General features: G+C 50.7%; 1 protein-coding gene across 1 annotated transcript in view; it reads right to left on the reverse strand.

Annotated features, from left to right (window-relative positions):
- Positions 1-16054, reverse strand: part of dcst2 (DC-STAMP domain containing 2) — a 48908-nt gene that overhangs the window by 737 nt on the left and 32117 nt on the right. The window contains exons 11-14 of the mRNA XM_063041909.1: positions 13269-13369; positions 10482-10612; positions 9146-9273; positions 1625-1718 (exon numbers count right to left, since the gene is read on the reverse strand). Coding sequence (XP_062897979.1) covers positions 1625-1718; positions 9146-9273; positions 10482-10612; positions 13269-13369 — 454 coding nt within the window. The remainder of the gene's footprint in view (positions 1-1624; positions 1719-9145; positions 9274-10481; positions 10613-13268; positions 13370-16054) is intronic.

The raw sequence follows: 16054 nt of genomic DNA on the forward strand, positions 1-16054 counted from the left end.
AGCCTTTGGAGAGGGTGCAGAAGAGCTTCACCAGGACGCTGCCTGGGTTAGAGGGTATGAACCATAAGGAGAGGTTGGGCAAATTGGGTTGTTTTCTCTGGACCCGGCCAACAGAAATGAGAGGGGGCATTTAAGGTGAGAGGGGGGAATTTAAAGGAGAGGTGCTGGGCCAGTTTTACAGAGTGGAGGGGGTCTGGAGTGCGCTGCCAGGGGTGGTGATACAGGCAGGTATGATAGAGGTGTTTAAGAGGCTCGTAGACAGCCCAAGCCCATCGATGTGCAGGGAATGGAGGGACGTGGACATAGTGTAGACAGAAGGGGTTAGTTTAGTTTAGTTCGATTTAATTACTAGGTTAATACATTTGGCACAATAACATGGCCAAACAGCCTGTCCCTGTGCTGCCCCACCACGCCAGTGTGGAGGGAGCACAGTCGAGGAACTTGAAGCTGCCTCTCAACCCTTCCCAACGGTACATTGGTTTGACCAACTCAGCGACAAGGAGAAGTTGGACAAATAGAACAGGATCAGGAACAGTTATCATCTCTAGGCCACCAGGCTCTTAAACCAGAGGGGATAACTTCACTCGCCCCATCACTGAATGACCTCTGGACTCACTTTCAAAGACTCTACAAGTCATGTTCTCGATATTTATTTGTTATCATTATTTTATGTATTTTTTCTCTTTATGTATTTGCACAATTAGTTGCCTTTTGCACATTGGTTGCCTGACTTTGCTGCGATCGGGGTTTTCATTGAGTCTATGGTGTTTCTTTGTACTTATTGTGAATGCCTGCAAGAAATTGTAAATTGGCAATGTGACTAGGCTCGGGTTATATCAGGGGTTGCTGGGTCGTGCGGCCAGAAGGGCCAATTCTTCACTGAGTCTTTAAATAAATAATTCTCAGGGTGGTACGTGGTGACATATTCCACTTTGAAAATAAATTTACTTTGAGCACCAGAGGCAGAGGGGAGCCCTGACAGAGGTTTATAATATTATTCCGGCTCTTTATACACAGGGTGAAAATGTCAGACTCCGAGGACGTGGGTTTAAGGTGAGGCAAGAGGTGAGGGGGTAAGTTTCTCTGTCAGGGAGAGTGGTGGGAGGGCACTGCCAGGATGCTGATATGTTCAGCGGGCATTTGGACAGACACACAAACAGATTGGGAACGGACGGACAGGGAGCCCATGCAGTCAGGCGCGATTACTTTAATTCTGTGTTATGTTCAGCATGTCTATTTATTTAGACGTCCAGCGTGGAACTGGCCCTTCGAGCTGCACAGTCCCACAGCCCATGATTTAACCCTGGCCCAATCACAGGACAATTTACAGTGACCAATTAACCTATATGCCTTTGGAATGTGGGAGGAAACTGGAGCACCCGGAGGAAACCCACGCATTCAACGGGGAGGAGGGTTAAAATCTTTACAGGATTGAACTCTGAACCCCCGAAGCCCCTAGTCGTGCCTCACTGTCGAGCCAAAGGGCCTCTCCCTGTGCTGTACTGTTCTGAGTTGAAGGCAAACAGCCGGCTGGTGGCTCCAGTAGTCCAGCCCGGGAAAGAACGAGCCCAGGGTGGGCAGAGGAGGAGGTAGTCCTCTGAGCTGCGGGGGTGGTCTGACTTACACCTCCTCATCGATGTCTCCCTGGTAGGCGAGGGGTCCCATACACACCGAGCAGATATTGTTCATTTTCTGGTAGCACTCCGTGCAGTAAATGCCTGTGGGGAGGGGGGCGAACACTGGTTAGAGGGGGGTCTCTGTCAGACTGCAAACGGCTTATCGAGGAGGGACGACTACAACCCTGGAATGTTCCGCCAGCACCAGCAAGAACATCGACATTGTCAGGACTCCGTCTCCACCTCTTCTCTCTCCCTCTCTCTTCCCCCCCGCCGTTCTCTATAGAAACATAGAAACATAGAAAATAGGTGCAGGAGTAGGCCATTCGGCCCTTCGAGCCTGCACCGCCATTTATTATGATCATGGCTGATCATCCAACTCAGAACCCCGCCCCAGCCTTCCCTCCATACCCCCTGACCCCTGTAGCCACAAGGGCCATATCTAACTCCCTCTTAAATATAGCCAATGAACTGGCCTCAACTGTTTCCTGTGGCAGAGAATTCCACAGATTCACCACTCTCTGTGTGAAGAAGTTTTTCCTAATCTCGGTCCTAAAAGGCTTCCCCTTTATCCTCAAACTGTGACCCCTCGTTCTGGACTTCCCCAACATCGGGAACAATCTTCCTGCATCTAGCCTGTCCAATCCCTTTAGGATTTTATACGTTTCAATCAGATCCCCCCTCAATCTTCTAAATTCCAACGAGTACAAGCCCAGTTCATCCAGTCTTTCTTCATATGAAAGTACTGCCAACCCAGGAATCAATCTGGTGAACCTTCTTTGTACTCCCTCTATGGCAAGGATGTCTTTCCTCAGATTAGGGGACCAAAACTTCACACAATACTCCAGGTGTGGTCTCACCAAGGCCTTGTACAACTGCAGTAGTACCTCCCTGCTCCTGTACTCGAATCTTCTCGCTATAAATGCCAGCATACCATTCGCCTTTTTCACCGCCTGCTGTACCTGCATGCCCACTTTCAATGACTGGTGTATAATGACACCTAGGTCTCGTTGCACCTCCCCTTTTCCTAATCGGCCACGATTCAGATAATAATCTGTTTTCCTATTTTTGCCACCAAAGTGGATAACTTCACATTTATCCACATTAAATTGCATCTGCCATGAATTTGCCCACTCACCCAACCTATCCAAGTCACCCTGCATCCTCTTAGCATCCTCCTCACAGCTAACACTGCTGCCCAGCTTCGTGTCATCCGCAAACTTGGAGATGCTGCATTTAATTCCCTCATCCAAGTCATTAATATATATTGTAAACAACTGGGGTCCCAGCACTGAGCCTTGCGGTACCCCACTAGTCACTGCCTGCCATTCTGAAAAGGTCCCGTTTATTCCCACTCTTTGCTTCCTGTCTGCTAACCAATTCTCTATCCACATCAATACCTTACCCCCAATACTGTGTGCTTTAAGTTTGCACACTAATCTCCTGTGTGGGACCTTGTCAAAAGCCTTTTGAAAATCCAAATATACCACATCCACTGGTTCTCCCCTATCCACTCTACTAGTTACATCCTCAAAAAATTCTATGAGATTCGTCAGACATGATTTTCCTTTCACAAATCCATGCTGACTTTGTCCGATGATTTCACCGCTTTCCAAATGTGCTGTTATCACATCTTTGATAACTGACTCCAGCAGTTTCCCCACCACCAACGTTAGGCTAACCGGTCTATAATTCCCCGGTCTTTCTCTCCCTCCTTTTTTAAAAAGTGGGGTTACATTAGCCACCCTCCAATCCTCAGGAACTAGTCCAGAATCTAACGAGTTTTGAAAAATTATCACTAATGCATCCACTATTTCTTGGGCTACTTCCTTAAGCACTCTGGGATGCAGACCATCTGGCCCTGGGGATTTATCTGCCTTTAATCCCTTCAATTTACCCAACACCACTTCCCTACTAACATGTATTTCGCTCAGTTCCTCCATCTCACTGGACCCTCTGTCCCCTACTATTTCTGGATAATTATTTATGTCCTCCTTAGTGAAGACAGAACCAAAGTAATTATTCAATTTGTCTGCCATGTCCTTGCTCCCCATAATCAATTCACCTGTTTCTGTCTGCAGGGGACCTACATTTGTCTTTACCAGTCTTTTCCTTTTTACATATCTATAAAAGCTTTTACAGTCAGTTTTTATGTTCCCTGCCAGTTTTCTCTCCTAATCTTTTTTCCCCTTCCTAATTAAGCCCTTTGCCCTCCTCTGCTGAACTCTGAATTTCTCCCAGTCCTCAGGTGAGCCACTTTCTCTGGCTAATTTGTATGCTTCTTCTTTGGAATTGATACTATCCCTAATTTCTCTTGTCAGCCACGGGTGCACTACCTTCCTTGATTTATTCTTTTGCCAAACTGGGATGAACAATTGTTGTAGTTCATCCATGCAATCCTTAAATGCTTGCCATTGCATATCCACCGTCAATCCTTTAAGTGTCATTTGCCAGTCTATCTTAGCTAATTCACGTCTCATACCTTCAAAGTTACCCCTCTTTAAGTTCAGAACCTTTGTTTCTGAATTAACTATGTCACTCTCCATGTTAATGAAGAATTCCACCATATTATGGTCACTCTTACCCAAGGGGCCTCTCACGACAAGATTGCTAATTAACCCTTCCTCATTGCTCAAAACCCAGTCTAGAATAGCCTGCTCTCTCGTTGGTTCCTCGACATGTTGGTTCAAAAAACCATCCCGCATACATTCCAAGAAATCCTCTTCCTCAGCACCCTTACCAATTTGGTTCACCCAATCTACATGTAGACTGAAGTCACCCATTATAACCGCTGTTCCTTTATTGCACACATTTCTAATTTCCTGTTTAATACCATCCCCAACCTCACTACTACTGTTAGGTGGCCTGTACACAACTCCCACCAGTGTTTTCTGCCCCTTAATGTTATGCAGCTCTACCCATATCAATTCCACATCTTCCCGGCTTATGTCCTTCCTTTCTATTGCGTTAATCTCATCTTTAACCAGCAACGCCACCCCACCTCCCCTTCCTTCATGTCTATCCCTCCTGAATATTGAATATCCCTGAACATTGAGCTCCCATCCTTGGTCACCCTGGAGCCATGTCTCTGTGATCCCAACTATATCATAATCATTAATAACAATCTGCACTTTCAATTCATCCACCTTGTTACGAATGCTCCTTGCATTGACACACAAAGCCTTCAGGCGCTCTTTTACAACTCTCTTAGCCCTTATACAATTATGTTGAAAAGTGGCCCTTTTTGATGCTTGCCCTGGATTTGTCGGCCTGCCTCTTTTACGTTTCTCCTTACTACTTTTTGCTTCTACCCTCACTTTACACCCCTCTGTCTCTCTGCACTGGTTCCCATCCCCCTGCTGTGAACTAACCTCATCTCGCCTAGCCTCTTTAATTTGATTCCCACCCCCCAACCATTCTAGTTTAAAGTCACCTCAGTAGCCCTCGCTAATCTCCCTGCCAGGATATTGGTCCCCCTAGGATTCAAGTGTAACCCGTCCTTTTTGTACAGGTCACGCCTGCACCAAAAGAGGTCCCAATGATCCAAACACTTGAATCCCTGCCCCCTGCTCCAATCCCTCAGCCACGCATTTATCCTCCACCTCATCGCATTCCTACTCTCACTGTCGCGTGGCACAGGCACTAACCCCGAGATTACTACCTTTGCGGTCCTTTCTCTCAACTCCCTTCCTAGCTCCCTATATTCTCCTTTCAGGACCGCTTCCCTTTTCCTACCTACGTCATTGGTACCTATATGTACCATGACCTCTGGCTCCTCACCCTCCCACTTCAGGATATCTTGAACACGATCAGAAATATCCCGGACCCTGGCACCAGGGAGGCAAACTACCATCCGGGTCTCTGGACTGTGTCCACAGAATCGCCTATCTGACCCCCTTACTATCGAGTCCCCTATCACAACTGCCCTCCTCTTCCTTGCCCTACCCTTCTGAGCTACAGGGCCGGACTCTGTGCCGGAGGCACGGCCACTGTCGCTTCCCCCAGGTAAGCTGTCCCCCCCAACAGTACTCTATCTTTCCCTCTCACTCCTGACACTCTCTCTTTGCCACTCACTCCCACTCCCCCCATCTTCTGCCTCTCACTAAACTTCTCCCTCTCTCCCCAATCCCACCACTGCCACTCCCACTCTCTCCATCACCCTTCTCTACCTCCCATCTCTATCTTACTCTCACTCCCTCCCTTTTCTAGAACCCATCTCTATATATCCCTTCTCTCTGTCTCACACACACACTCTCTCTGGCCCCCCCAATCTGTACTCTGTTCCTGTCTCTCTCCTCTACCGTGACTCTCTCTCGATTTATTCCTGCCTCTTTCCAATCTACTTCCATATTTACAAAGAGAAAAATCAGCAGATGCTGGGAATCCAAGCCACACACACACACAAAATGCTGGAGGAACTCAGTAGGCCAGGCGGCATCTATGGAAAAGAGTAAACAGTTGATGTTTTGGGCCAAGACCGTCCCCAGAATACGAAACGTCAACAGTTTACTCTTTTCCATAGATGTTGCCTGGCCTGCTGAGTTTCCCCAGCATTTTGTGTGTGTTGCTATTTCCATATTCTTATCTTTCTGCATCTGTACCCCTCCCTCTATTTCTTCTCTCTATTCCTCTCTAATTTTTCTCTCTTTCTTATAGAGTCATAGTGCTCACTAGAAACAGGCCCTTTGGCCCATCTAGTCTGTGCTAAACTGTTGTTCCACCTCATCCCATCAACCTGCTCCAGGACCATACCCCTCCCATTCATGTACTCCTTTTAAATGTCCCAACCAAACTCACCCCCACCACTTGCACAGATGCTCGTTCCACACACTCACCACCCTCTGGGTGAGGAGGTTCGCTTAAACATTTCGCCTTCCACCCTTAACCCATGACCTCTAATTCTAGTCTCACCCAACCTCAGTGGAAAAAGTTTCCAGACCCACAATACATCACCCACAACACAGAAAACAAATATTACCATAAATAGATTAATAAAATGCAGTTCAAATTGCATTTACCGTGCAGGTAAACAGCTCGCTGACCTCGGTGGTGGCGGGGTGTTCATTAGTCTCCCAGCCTGAGGGAAGAAGCTGTTCCCCAGTCTGACAGTCCTAGTCCTGATGCTCTTGTATCTCCTTCCTGACAGTCGTGGGTCAGAGAGATTGTGGGGTGGGCGGTAGGGATCCTCAACATTGCCGTTTGTGTACAATGCTCCCGGTAAATGTCATGAATAGAGGCAACAGTGACCCTCTTGGCAGATATTACTACCCTCTGTAGGGTCTTGCAGTCTGATGCCTTGCAGCTTCCTTACCACATGATAATACAGAACAGAATCCCTAACCGGCCATCACCTCAGTCAGTAAACACAAAATACTCTGCAGATGCTGGCATCAAAGCAACACTCACAACACGCTGGAGGAACTCAGCAGGTTGGGCAGCATCCGTGGAAAAGATCGGTCGACGTTTCCCAGCTGCCTATCACCTCCGTCTACTACCCATTGTGTTTTCCCCTATTCCTTCTTCACCTTTCCTGCCTATCCCCTTCGACTGTACCTCTTCCTAGAGATGCTGCCTGGCCTGCTGCGTTCACCAGCAACTTTGATGTGTGCCGCCTATCCCCTCCCTGCTTCCCCTCCCCCACCCCTTTATCTTTCCCCTTACTGGTTTTTCACCTGGAATCTACCAGCCTTCTCCTTCCCACCCTCCTCCCACCTTCTTTATAGGGCCTCTGCCCCTTCCCCCTACAGTCCTGACGAAGGGTTCCGGCCCGAAACGTCGACTGATCATTTCCATGGATGCTGCCCGACCTGCTGAGTTCTTCCAGCGTGTTGTGAGTGTCACCTCAATCAGTAATTTAATTACGCCATTCTGTTATACTGTCCAGTGGCACGAGACCGACCTCCCCCCCCCCCGGGAAACGTGTCAAAGGTGTATAAAATGGTGAGAAAGGGTAGAGAAATTCAGATTTATTTATTGATTTATTTGGAGATTCCGTGCCGAACAGGCTCTTCTGGCCATTCAAGCCACCAATTTAACCCTAACCCAATCATGGGACAATGTACAACCATCAATTAACCTACTGACCGGTACGTCTTTGTAAACCAGGAGGAATCCCATCCATTCCCGGGGAGCACATACAAACACTTTACAGGTGACATCAGGATTGAACTCCGAAATCTGACGCCGTGAGCTGTAATTTTGCCCACTAGCCACTACGCTCCCTGGAATTTTTAGCTACTGGAGGGCAGAGGGTTCCTTAAGGTTGTCAAAGCTGGGGAGGTAGTGGGGATAAGGTCCCACCATCTATAAAATGCTCTGAATGGCGTGTGTCTCAAATAACCTCTGACAACCCAGTCCAGCTCCTGGCCTTCATGAGTGAGATTATTAAGGGATTGGACACGCTGGAGGCAGGAAGCATGTTCCCGCTGATGGGTGAGTCCAGAACCAGAGGCCACAGTTTAAGAATAAGGGGTAGGCCATTTAGAACGGAGTTGAGGAAGAACTTTTTCACCCAGAGAGTGGTGGATGTATGGAATGCTGTACCCCAGAAGGCAGTGGAGGCCGAGTCTCTGGATGCTTTCAAAAAAGAGATGGATAGAGCTCTTAAAGATAGTGGAATCAAAGGTTATGGGGATAAGGCAGGAACTGGATACTGATCGTGGATGATCAGCCGTGATCACAGTGAATGGCGGTGCTGGCTCGAAGGGCCGAATGGCCTACTCCTGCACCTATTGTCTATTGTCTATTGTCTATTGAGTGGTTTAGCTACTAAGCCTGGTGGAACTGTTTCTACTGACAGGAGGACGGGCAAAGGCGGGTTACTGGCGTCTTAAAACCAGTCGCTTCGGGCAGATGGGGCTCGTCAGCCGTGGTTGGCAGCTCATCTAGGAGAAGGAAAACTCTGATCTCTAACCTCCACGGCTCTGCTGCTGTACCCACTCCTGGGGAAGGCTTCGGGAGTAAACCCTGAGGGAAAAATCCAGGGCTGGAGTCCCCAGGGCAGTCCCGCGTTGAGTTCAACGCTGACTGCTGACGCCATTGTGCCAAACTGTTCCGGTCTCTGCCGTTTCTCCAGATTCATCGATGTTATTTTGCACATCACCCACACAGATTGTTTCTTCACGTCAGTATGCCAGGGTAACAAAACACAGCATAAAGTGTTACACTCACAGAGAAAGTGTGGTGCAGGTGAACAGTAACGTTGAAGGACCACTTCCGGTAGATTGTGAGGACAACAAAACATCTTATTGTACCAAGGGTCTGATAACAGTGGGATAGAAGCTGCCCTTTGAGACTGGTGGTGTGTGCTTTCAGTCTTTTGTCTGTTCTGCCTGAGGGGAGGGGGAAAGAGAGAACGTCCAGAGTGGTAAACAGATGGGATTACAGATTGGCATCATTCTGGGCAGGAAGACCTGTTCCTGTGCCTTAGGCCTCTATGTTCTACCCTTTCCTCAGTTTACAAGGTCGTCGCCTCGGAACCACGGGGCATTGGAGGTGGTGGAGGGGACGATGGTGAGGGCGACAGTTACCTTTACACCCAGGAGTTATGCAGGGAACAAACATCTCACTTTCCTCTCCCTCCATCACCCGGCCGCACGCCAGGCAGTACTCCTCGTAGGTTCCCGTGAGGGCGGCGATCCACGCAAAAAACTTGTACCTGTGGGTCCACATTGAGAGGGCTTAACTTACAGGTGGGAAAGTTATAGCTTGGGGGGGGGAAGACTGACGGGGAGGGTTATAGTTATGGGGAGACCGATGCGGAGGATTATAGTTATGGGGGGAGACTGACGGGAAGGGTTATAGTTACGGGGGGAGACTGACGGGGAGGGTTATAGTTACGGGGGAGACTGACAGGGAGGGTTATAGTTACGGGGGAGAGTGACGGGGAGGGTTATAGTTACAGGGGAGACTGACGGGGAAGGCTATAGTTACAGGGGAGACTGACGGGGAGGGTTATAGTTACAGGAGAGACTGATGGGGAGGGTTATAGTTACAGGGGAGACTGACGGGGAAGGCTATAGTTACAGGGGAGACTGACGAGGAGGGTTATAGTTACAGGAGAGACTGATGGGGAGGGTTATAGTTACAGGGGAGACTGACGGGGAGGGTTATAGTTACGGGGGAGAGTGACGGGGAGGGTTATAGTTACAGGGGAGACTGACGGGGAGGGTTATAGTTACAGGGGAGAGTGACGGGGAGGGTTATAGTTATGGGGAGACTGACGGGGAGGGTTATAGTTACAGGGGAGACTGATATATATACAGTACACACACTTTTTGTAATGTATCATCATTGTCATAATGTGCCACATTGTATGGTATGGGCTATTATGGTCTTTTGTCCATGTTTGTTCTTGACAAATTGTTCCACAGAAAGTGGTTTGTCATTGCCTTTACAAGACGGGTGACCCCAGCCATTATCAATACTCTTCAGAGATTGTCTGCCTGGCGTCAGTGGTCGCGGAACCAGGAGTTGTGATCTGCACCGGCTGCTCATACGACCATCCACCTCCTGCTCCCATGGTTTCACGTGACCCTGATCGGGGTGGGGGGGGGGACTAAGCAGGTGCTACACCTTGCCCAAGGGTGACCTGCATAGTGGAGGGAAGGAGCACCTTACACCTCCTTTGGCAGAGACACATCTCAACCCCAATACCCAGTTGTAATTTATTGTCTGTATTAGAGTTTATTGCAATGTACGGCTACCACAGAACAATGCATTTCATGTCCGATGCCAGTGATGTTTAATCTGATGCTGAATGGGAATGGGTGGAATGGGTGGGAATGGGTGCCTGGTGGTCGGCATGGACTTGACGGGCCGAAGGGACTCCCTGCTGGGGTTGGAGGGGGTGGGGTCTCTCCCTACCGTGCTGCCAGGACGAGGAGGATGCTGGTGTGGCCGCCATCGGTGGAGTTTCTCTGCACGCATCTGAAGAGTTCATTCATCAGAGAGGATCGCTTGGTCTGGATCTGGTTGTACAGGTAGCAGATGCGTATCTGGTCAGGGTGGGGGGGGTGCGGGAGGGAGTAAGTACAGAGGTCAGTGAAGCTGCAATCAACTCGTTCCAGACCCTCTCCCCAATCCCCACCCCTCCATTCCCAGGCACCCTTCACAGTTCTGCCCGAACCCTCCCACTGTAATGAACAGTCGGGGCGGTAAGGAGGGAACGCCTTGCCTTCAGAGGAGGGGCACTGTGCTGGGTTGGGTGGGGAGGGGGCATCGTGCTGTTTAAAAAAGGCTCTAAACAGAAACCAGCAAATTATAGGCCAGTGAGTCTGACATCAGTTGTGGGAAAGTTATTCCAAGGAACCAGATATACAAATATTTGGATAGATGATTAAGGACAGTCAACATGGCTTCGTGTGTGGTAGGTCATGTCTAACCAATCTTATCGAGTTTTTTGAGGAAGTTATCAGGAAAGCGGATGAAGCCAAGGCAGCGGATGTTACCTACATGGACTTTAGTAAGGCATTTGGCAGTGTCTCACATGGGAGACTTGTCAAGCAGGTTCAGTCGCTCAGCATTCAGGACGAGCTAGTAATTTGGAATTGACATTGGCTTTGTGGGAGAAGCCAGAGAGAGGTAGAGGAGGGTTGCCTCTCTGACTGGAGGCCTGTGACTAGTGGTGTGCCACAGGGATCGGTGCTGGGTCCATTGTTGTTGGCTATCCATCAAGGATCTGGGTGATAATGTGGTTAACTGGATCAGCAAATTTGCGGATGACACCAAGATTGGGGGTGTAGTGGACAGGGAGGAAGACTACCATGGCTTGCAGAGGGATCTGCACCAGCTGGAAAAAGGAGGTGAAAATGGCAGATTAAATTTAATGCAGCCAAGAGCAAGATTTTGCACTTTAGTAGAACCAACCAGGGTAGGTTTTACACAGTGAACAGTAGGGCGAATACAAGTCTATAATCCCTTGAAAGTGGCGTCACAGGTAGATAGGGTCATCAAGAAAGCTTTTGGCACATTGGCCTTCACAAATCAAAGAACTGAGTACAGAAGATGGGATATTATGTATAGGAGATTAGAGAGGCCTAATTTTGGAGTATCTCGTGTAATTTTGGTCACCCAGCTACAGGAAAGATGAGAACAAGGTTGGAAGAGTACAGAGAAAATTTCCAGTGGTATTACTAGGTCTGGAGGACCTGAGGTAGAAGGATTGAATAACTTTGGACTGTATTCTTTACAACTTGGAAGATTGAGAGGAGATTTGATGGAGATGTACAAAATTATGAGGAGTAAATGCAAGCAGGCTTTTTCCCACTGGACTACAGAGATCAGGGCTTAAGGGTGAAAGGTGAAAAGTTTAAGGGGAACAATCAGAGGGTCGTGAGAGTGTGGAATGAGCGCCAGAACAAGTGGTCCATGCGAGCTCGATTTCAATATTTAGGAGAAGTTTGGGTAGTGAGGATATGAAGAGCTATGGTCCCAGATCAGGTTGTTGAGAGTAGGCAGTTTCGAATGGCTTTGGCATGGACGACATGGGCCAAAGGGCCTGCTTCTGTGCTGTACTTCTCTGTGACTATAACACGAGTTGTTGAGTCCTTTTGGAAGTGAGTCTGTAGATTGTAGAATCCATTCAGTGATGGGGCGAGTGAAACTATCCTGGTGGGTTCAGGAGCCTGACGACTGTTCCTGAACTTGGTGGAGTGGGACCCAAGGCTCCTGTACCTCCTGCCGATGGTAGTAGGGAGATGGGGGACGGTCTGGGTGGTGAGTGTCCCTGATGATGGACGCTGCTTTCTTGCAGCAGTGCTCCGTGTGGACGTGCTGAGTGGTGGGGAAGCCCTTCTCTGCGATGGACATGGGGCTAGCACCCAGAGCTATAGAAACTCCAAAGACCTCATCCCTGGGAGAGGGAGGATCTTCACATAAAAATGAAAGAGTGGGGCAGGCCTGAGGACTCTGATAAGCCGATGTCAGCCTCTAGGACCTGATAGGGGCGATGGGATTAAGAGGGTAGCACAGGTGCAATGAAAAACTTAACAGCAGCAGCTTCACGGACACGTATACTTTCTCAGACTTCTGTATAGATTTGGGTTGTCACCTGTACCATTGGCAAACTCCTGTAGGTGCATGGTGGAGAGCATACCAGCTGGTGCAATATGGCCTGGTATGGGAACACCAGCGCTCAGGAACGGGAGAAAAAACTACAGACAAGTGGTGGATACTGCTCAGTCCATCGCAGAGAAGGGCTCCTCCTGTCACAACCGAGCTTGGGGCCGTCTACATCGGACAAAGTACATTTGTCTTTGAAACGTTTTCCCCTGGCTGATTTTGATGAGGTGTTGCTGGGAGAACATTAGTGACCAGACCGTGTGCGATGTGCACTAAACAGAATATATTACAAATGAAAGCTGACCCACATAATTCAACCACCTTGTAACTAGTCACACTTCCCGGCATCTGGACCCATAACCCCACCTTGCGCTTTACGGAATAGAAACATAGAAACATAGGAGATAGGTGCAGGAGTAGGCCATTCGGCCCTTCGAGCCTGCACCGCCACTCAGTATGATCACGGCTGATCATCTTGCTATGCGCTCCAACGCTGACTGCGCGGAGCAGTTGGGGACGGGCAGTTAGGGGGAGGTGAACGGCGCTTCTGGTAGGGCAGATCCGCAGCCTGCACCCACCCCTCGCTCTTACCCGCTCCCGCGATGGGTAGTAGACGGAGCAGATGTACCGCCGAAGCCTCGAAACGTAGCAGCCGAATAGCACGATGAAAAACACCACCCCGTACAGGCCTCCTGCAACAAGACAAGGGCAGGGCCCAGTGAGGAGATATCCACCTCCTGCCGTCAGTCCTCTCCCCGGAATAATTCCCAGGTTCCGCCCCCCCCCGCCCCGGCCGGGAAAATAGCCTGACTCGCCACAGACCCAACACTTTATAGACGTATTGGTCAGTACACATCTGGAGCATTGTGACCAGTGTTGGGTCATGTATCTAAGAAAGGATGTGCTGACGGTGGAGAGGGTCGAGAGGGGGTTCACGGCAATGAAAGGGTTAAGGTAGCGCCAGCATTTGATTGCTCTAGGCCTGTACTCATCGGAATTTAGAACGATGAGGGTGGATCTCATCAAAACCTACCAAATACTGAAAGGCCTAGACAGAGTGGACGTGGAGAGGGTATTTTCTACGGTGACGCAGTCTAGGACCAGGGGGCACAGCCTCAGAACAGAGGGACGTCCACTTGGAACAGAGATGGGGAAGAATTTCTTTAGCCAGGGGGTGAATCTGTGGAATTTATTGCCACGGACATTTGTGGAGGTCCAGTCACTGAGCATGTTTAAAACAGAGATTGATAGGGTGTCACTTGGTCAGGGCATCAAAGGTTAGGGGGAGAAGGCAGGAGAGAGGGGCCGAGAAGGATAATAAATCAGCCATGGTGGGATGGCAGAGCAGGCTCGATGGGCCGAATGGTCTAATTTGAAATGATGTCTGGAGCAGAAGGGAGCTCGGAATGAGTGGTCCAATCCCCACTCCAAACCCCACATCCCCTCCACCCCAAACCCCACATCCCCTCCGCCCCAAACACCACATCCCCTCCGCCCCAAACACCACATCCCCTCCGCCCCAAACACCACATCCCCTCCACCCCAAACCCCACATCCCCTCCACTCCAAACCCCACATCCCACTCACCCCAAACCCCACATCCCCTCTGCCCCAAACACCACATCCCCTTGCACCCCAAACACATCCCCCTCACCCCAAACACCACATCCCCTCCACCCCAAACCCCACATCCCCTCCACTCCAAACCCCACATCCCACTCACCCCAAACCCCACATCCCCTCTGCCCCAAACACCACATCCCCTTGCACCCCAAACACCACATCCCCCTCACCCCAAACACCACATCCCCTCCACCCCAAACCCCACATCCCCTCCACTCCAAACCCCACATCCCCCACCCCAAACCCCATATCCCCCCACACCAAACACCACATCCCCTCATCCCCTCCATCCCAAACACCACATCCCCCACCCCAAACCCCACATCCCCAACACCCCAAACCCCACATCCCCTCCACTCCAAACACCACATCCCCCCACCCCAAACCCCACATCCCCTCCACTCCAAACCCCAAACCCCACATCCCCCCACCCCAAACCCCACATCCCCTCATCCCCTCCACCCCAAACCCCACATCCCCTCCACTGCAAACCCCACATCCCCTCCACCCCAAACCCCACATTCCCCCACCCCAAACCCCACATCCCCTCATCCCCTCTGCCCCAAACACCACATCCCCTCCACCCCAAACACCACATCCCCTTCACCCCAAACCCCAACATCCCCTCCTCCCCAAACCCCACATCCCCTCCACTCCAAACCCCACATCCCCCTCACCCCAAACCCCACATCTCCCCACCCCAAACCCCACATCTCCCCACCCCAAACACCACATCCCCTCCACCCCAAACCCCACACCCCCACCCCAAACCCCACATCCCCACCCCAAACCCCACATCCCCTCCACCCGAAACACCACATCCCCTCCACCCCAAACCCCACATCCCCCCACCCCAAACTCCACATCCCCTCCACCCAAACCCCACATCCCCTCCACTCCAAACCCTACATCCCCTCCACCCCAAACACCACATCCCCGCCACCCAAACACCACATCCCCCCACCCCAAACCCCATATCCCCCCACCCCAAACTCCACATCCCCTCATCCCCTCTGCTCCAAACACCACATCCCCTCCACCCCAAACACCACATCCCCTCCACCCCAAACCCCACATCCCCTCCTCCCCAAACCCCACATCCCCTCCACTCCAAACCCTACATCTCCCCACCACTCCAAACCCCACATCCCCTCCACCCCAAACACCACATCCCCCTCACCCCAAACCCCACATCCCCTCCTCCCCAAACCCCACATCCCCTCCACTCCAAACCCTACATCTCCCCACCACTCCAAACCCCACATCCCCTCCAAAACACCACACACCCCAAATCCCCCCACCCCAAACACCACATCCCCTCCACTCCAAACCCCACATCCCCTCCACCCCAAACACCACATCCCCCTCACCCCAAACACCACATCCCCTCCACCCCAAACACCACATCCCCTCCACCCCAAACCCCAACATCCCCTCCTCCCCAAACCCCACATCCCCTCCACTCCAAACCCCACATCCCCTCACCCCAAACCCCACATCTCCCCCACCCAAACCCCACATCCCCTCCACCCCAAACACCACATCCCCTCCACTCCAAAACCCACATCCCCTCCACCCCAAACCCCACATTCCCCCACCCCAAACCCCACATCCCCCACCCCACATCACCCACCCCAAACCCCACATCCCCTCCACCCAAACACCACATCCCCTCCACCCCAAACACCACATCCCCTCCACTCCAAAACCCACATCCCCTCCACCCAAACCCCACATTCCCCCCACTCCAAACC

This window comes from Mobula hypostoma, chromosome 2 (genome assembly GCF_963921235.1).
Source record: "Mobula hypostoma chromosome 2, sMobHyp1.1, whole genome shotgun sequence".
Taxonomy (NCBI): domain Eukaryota; kingdom Metazoa; phylum Chordata; class Chondrichthyes; order Myliobatiformes; family Myliobatidae; genus Mobula; species Mobula hypostoma.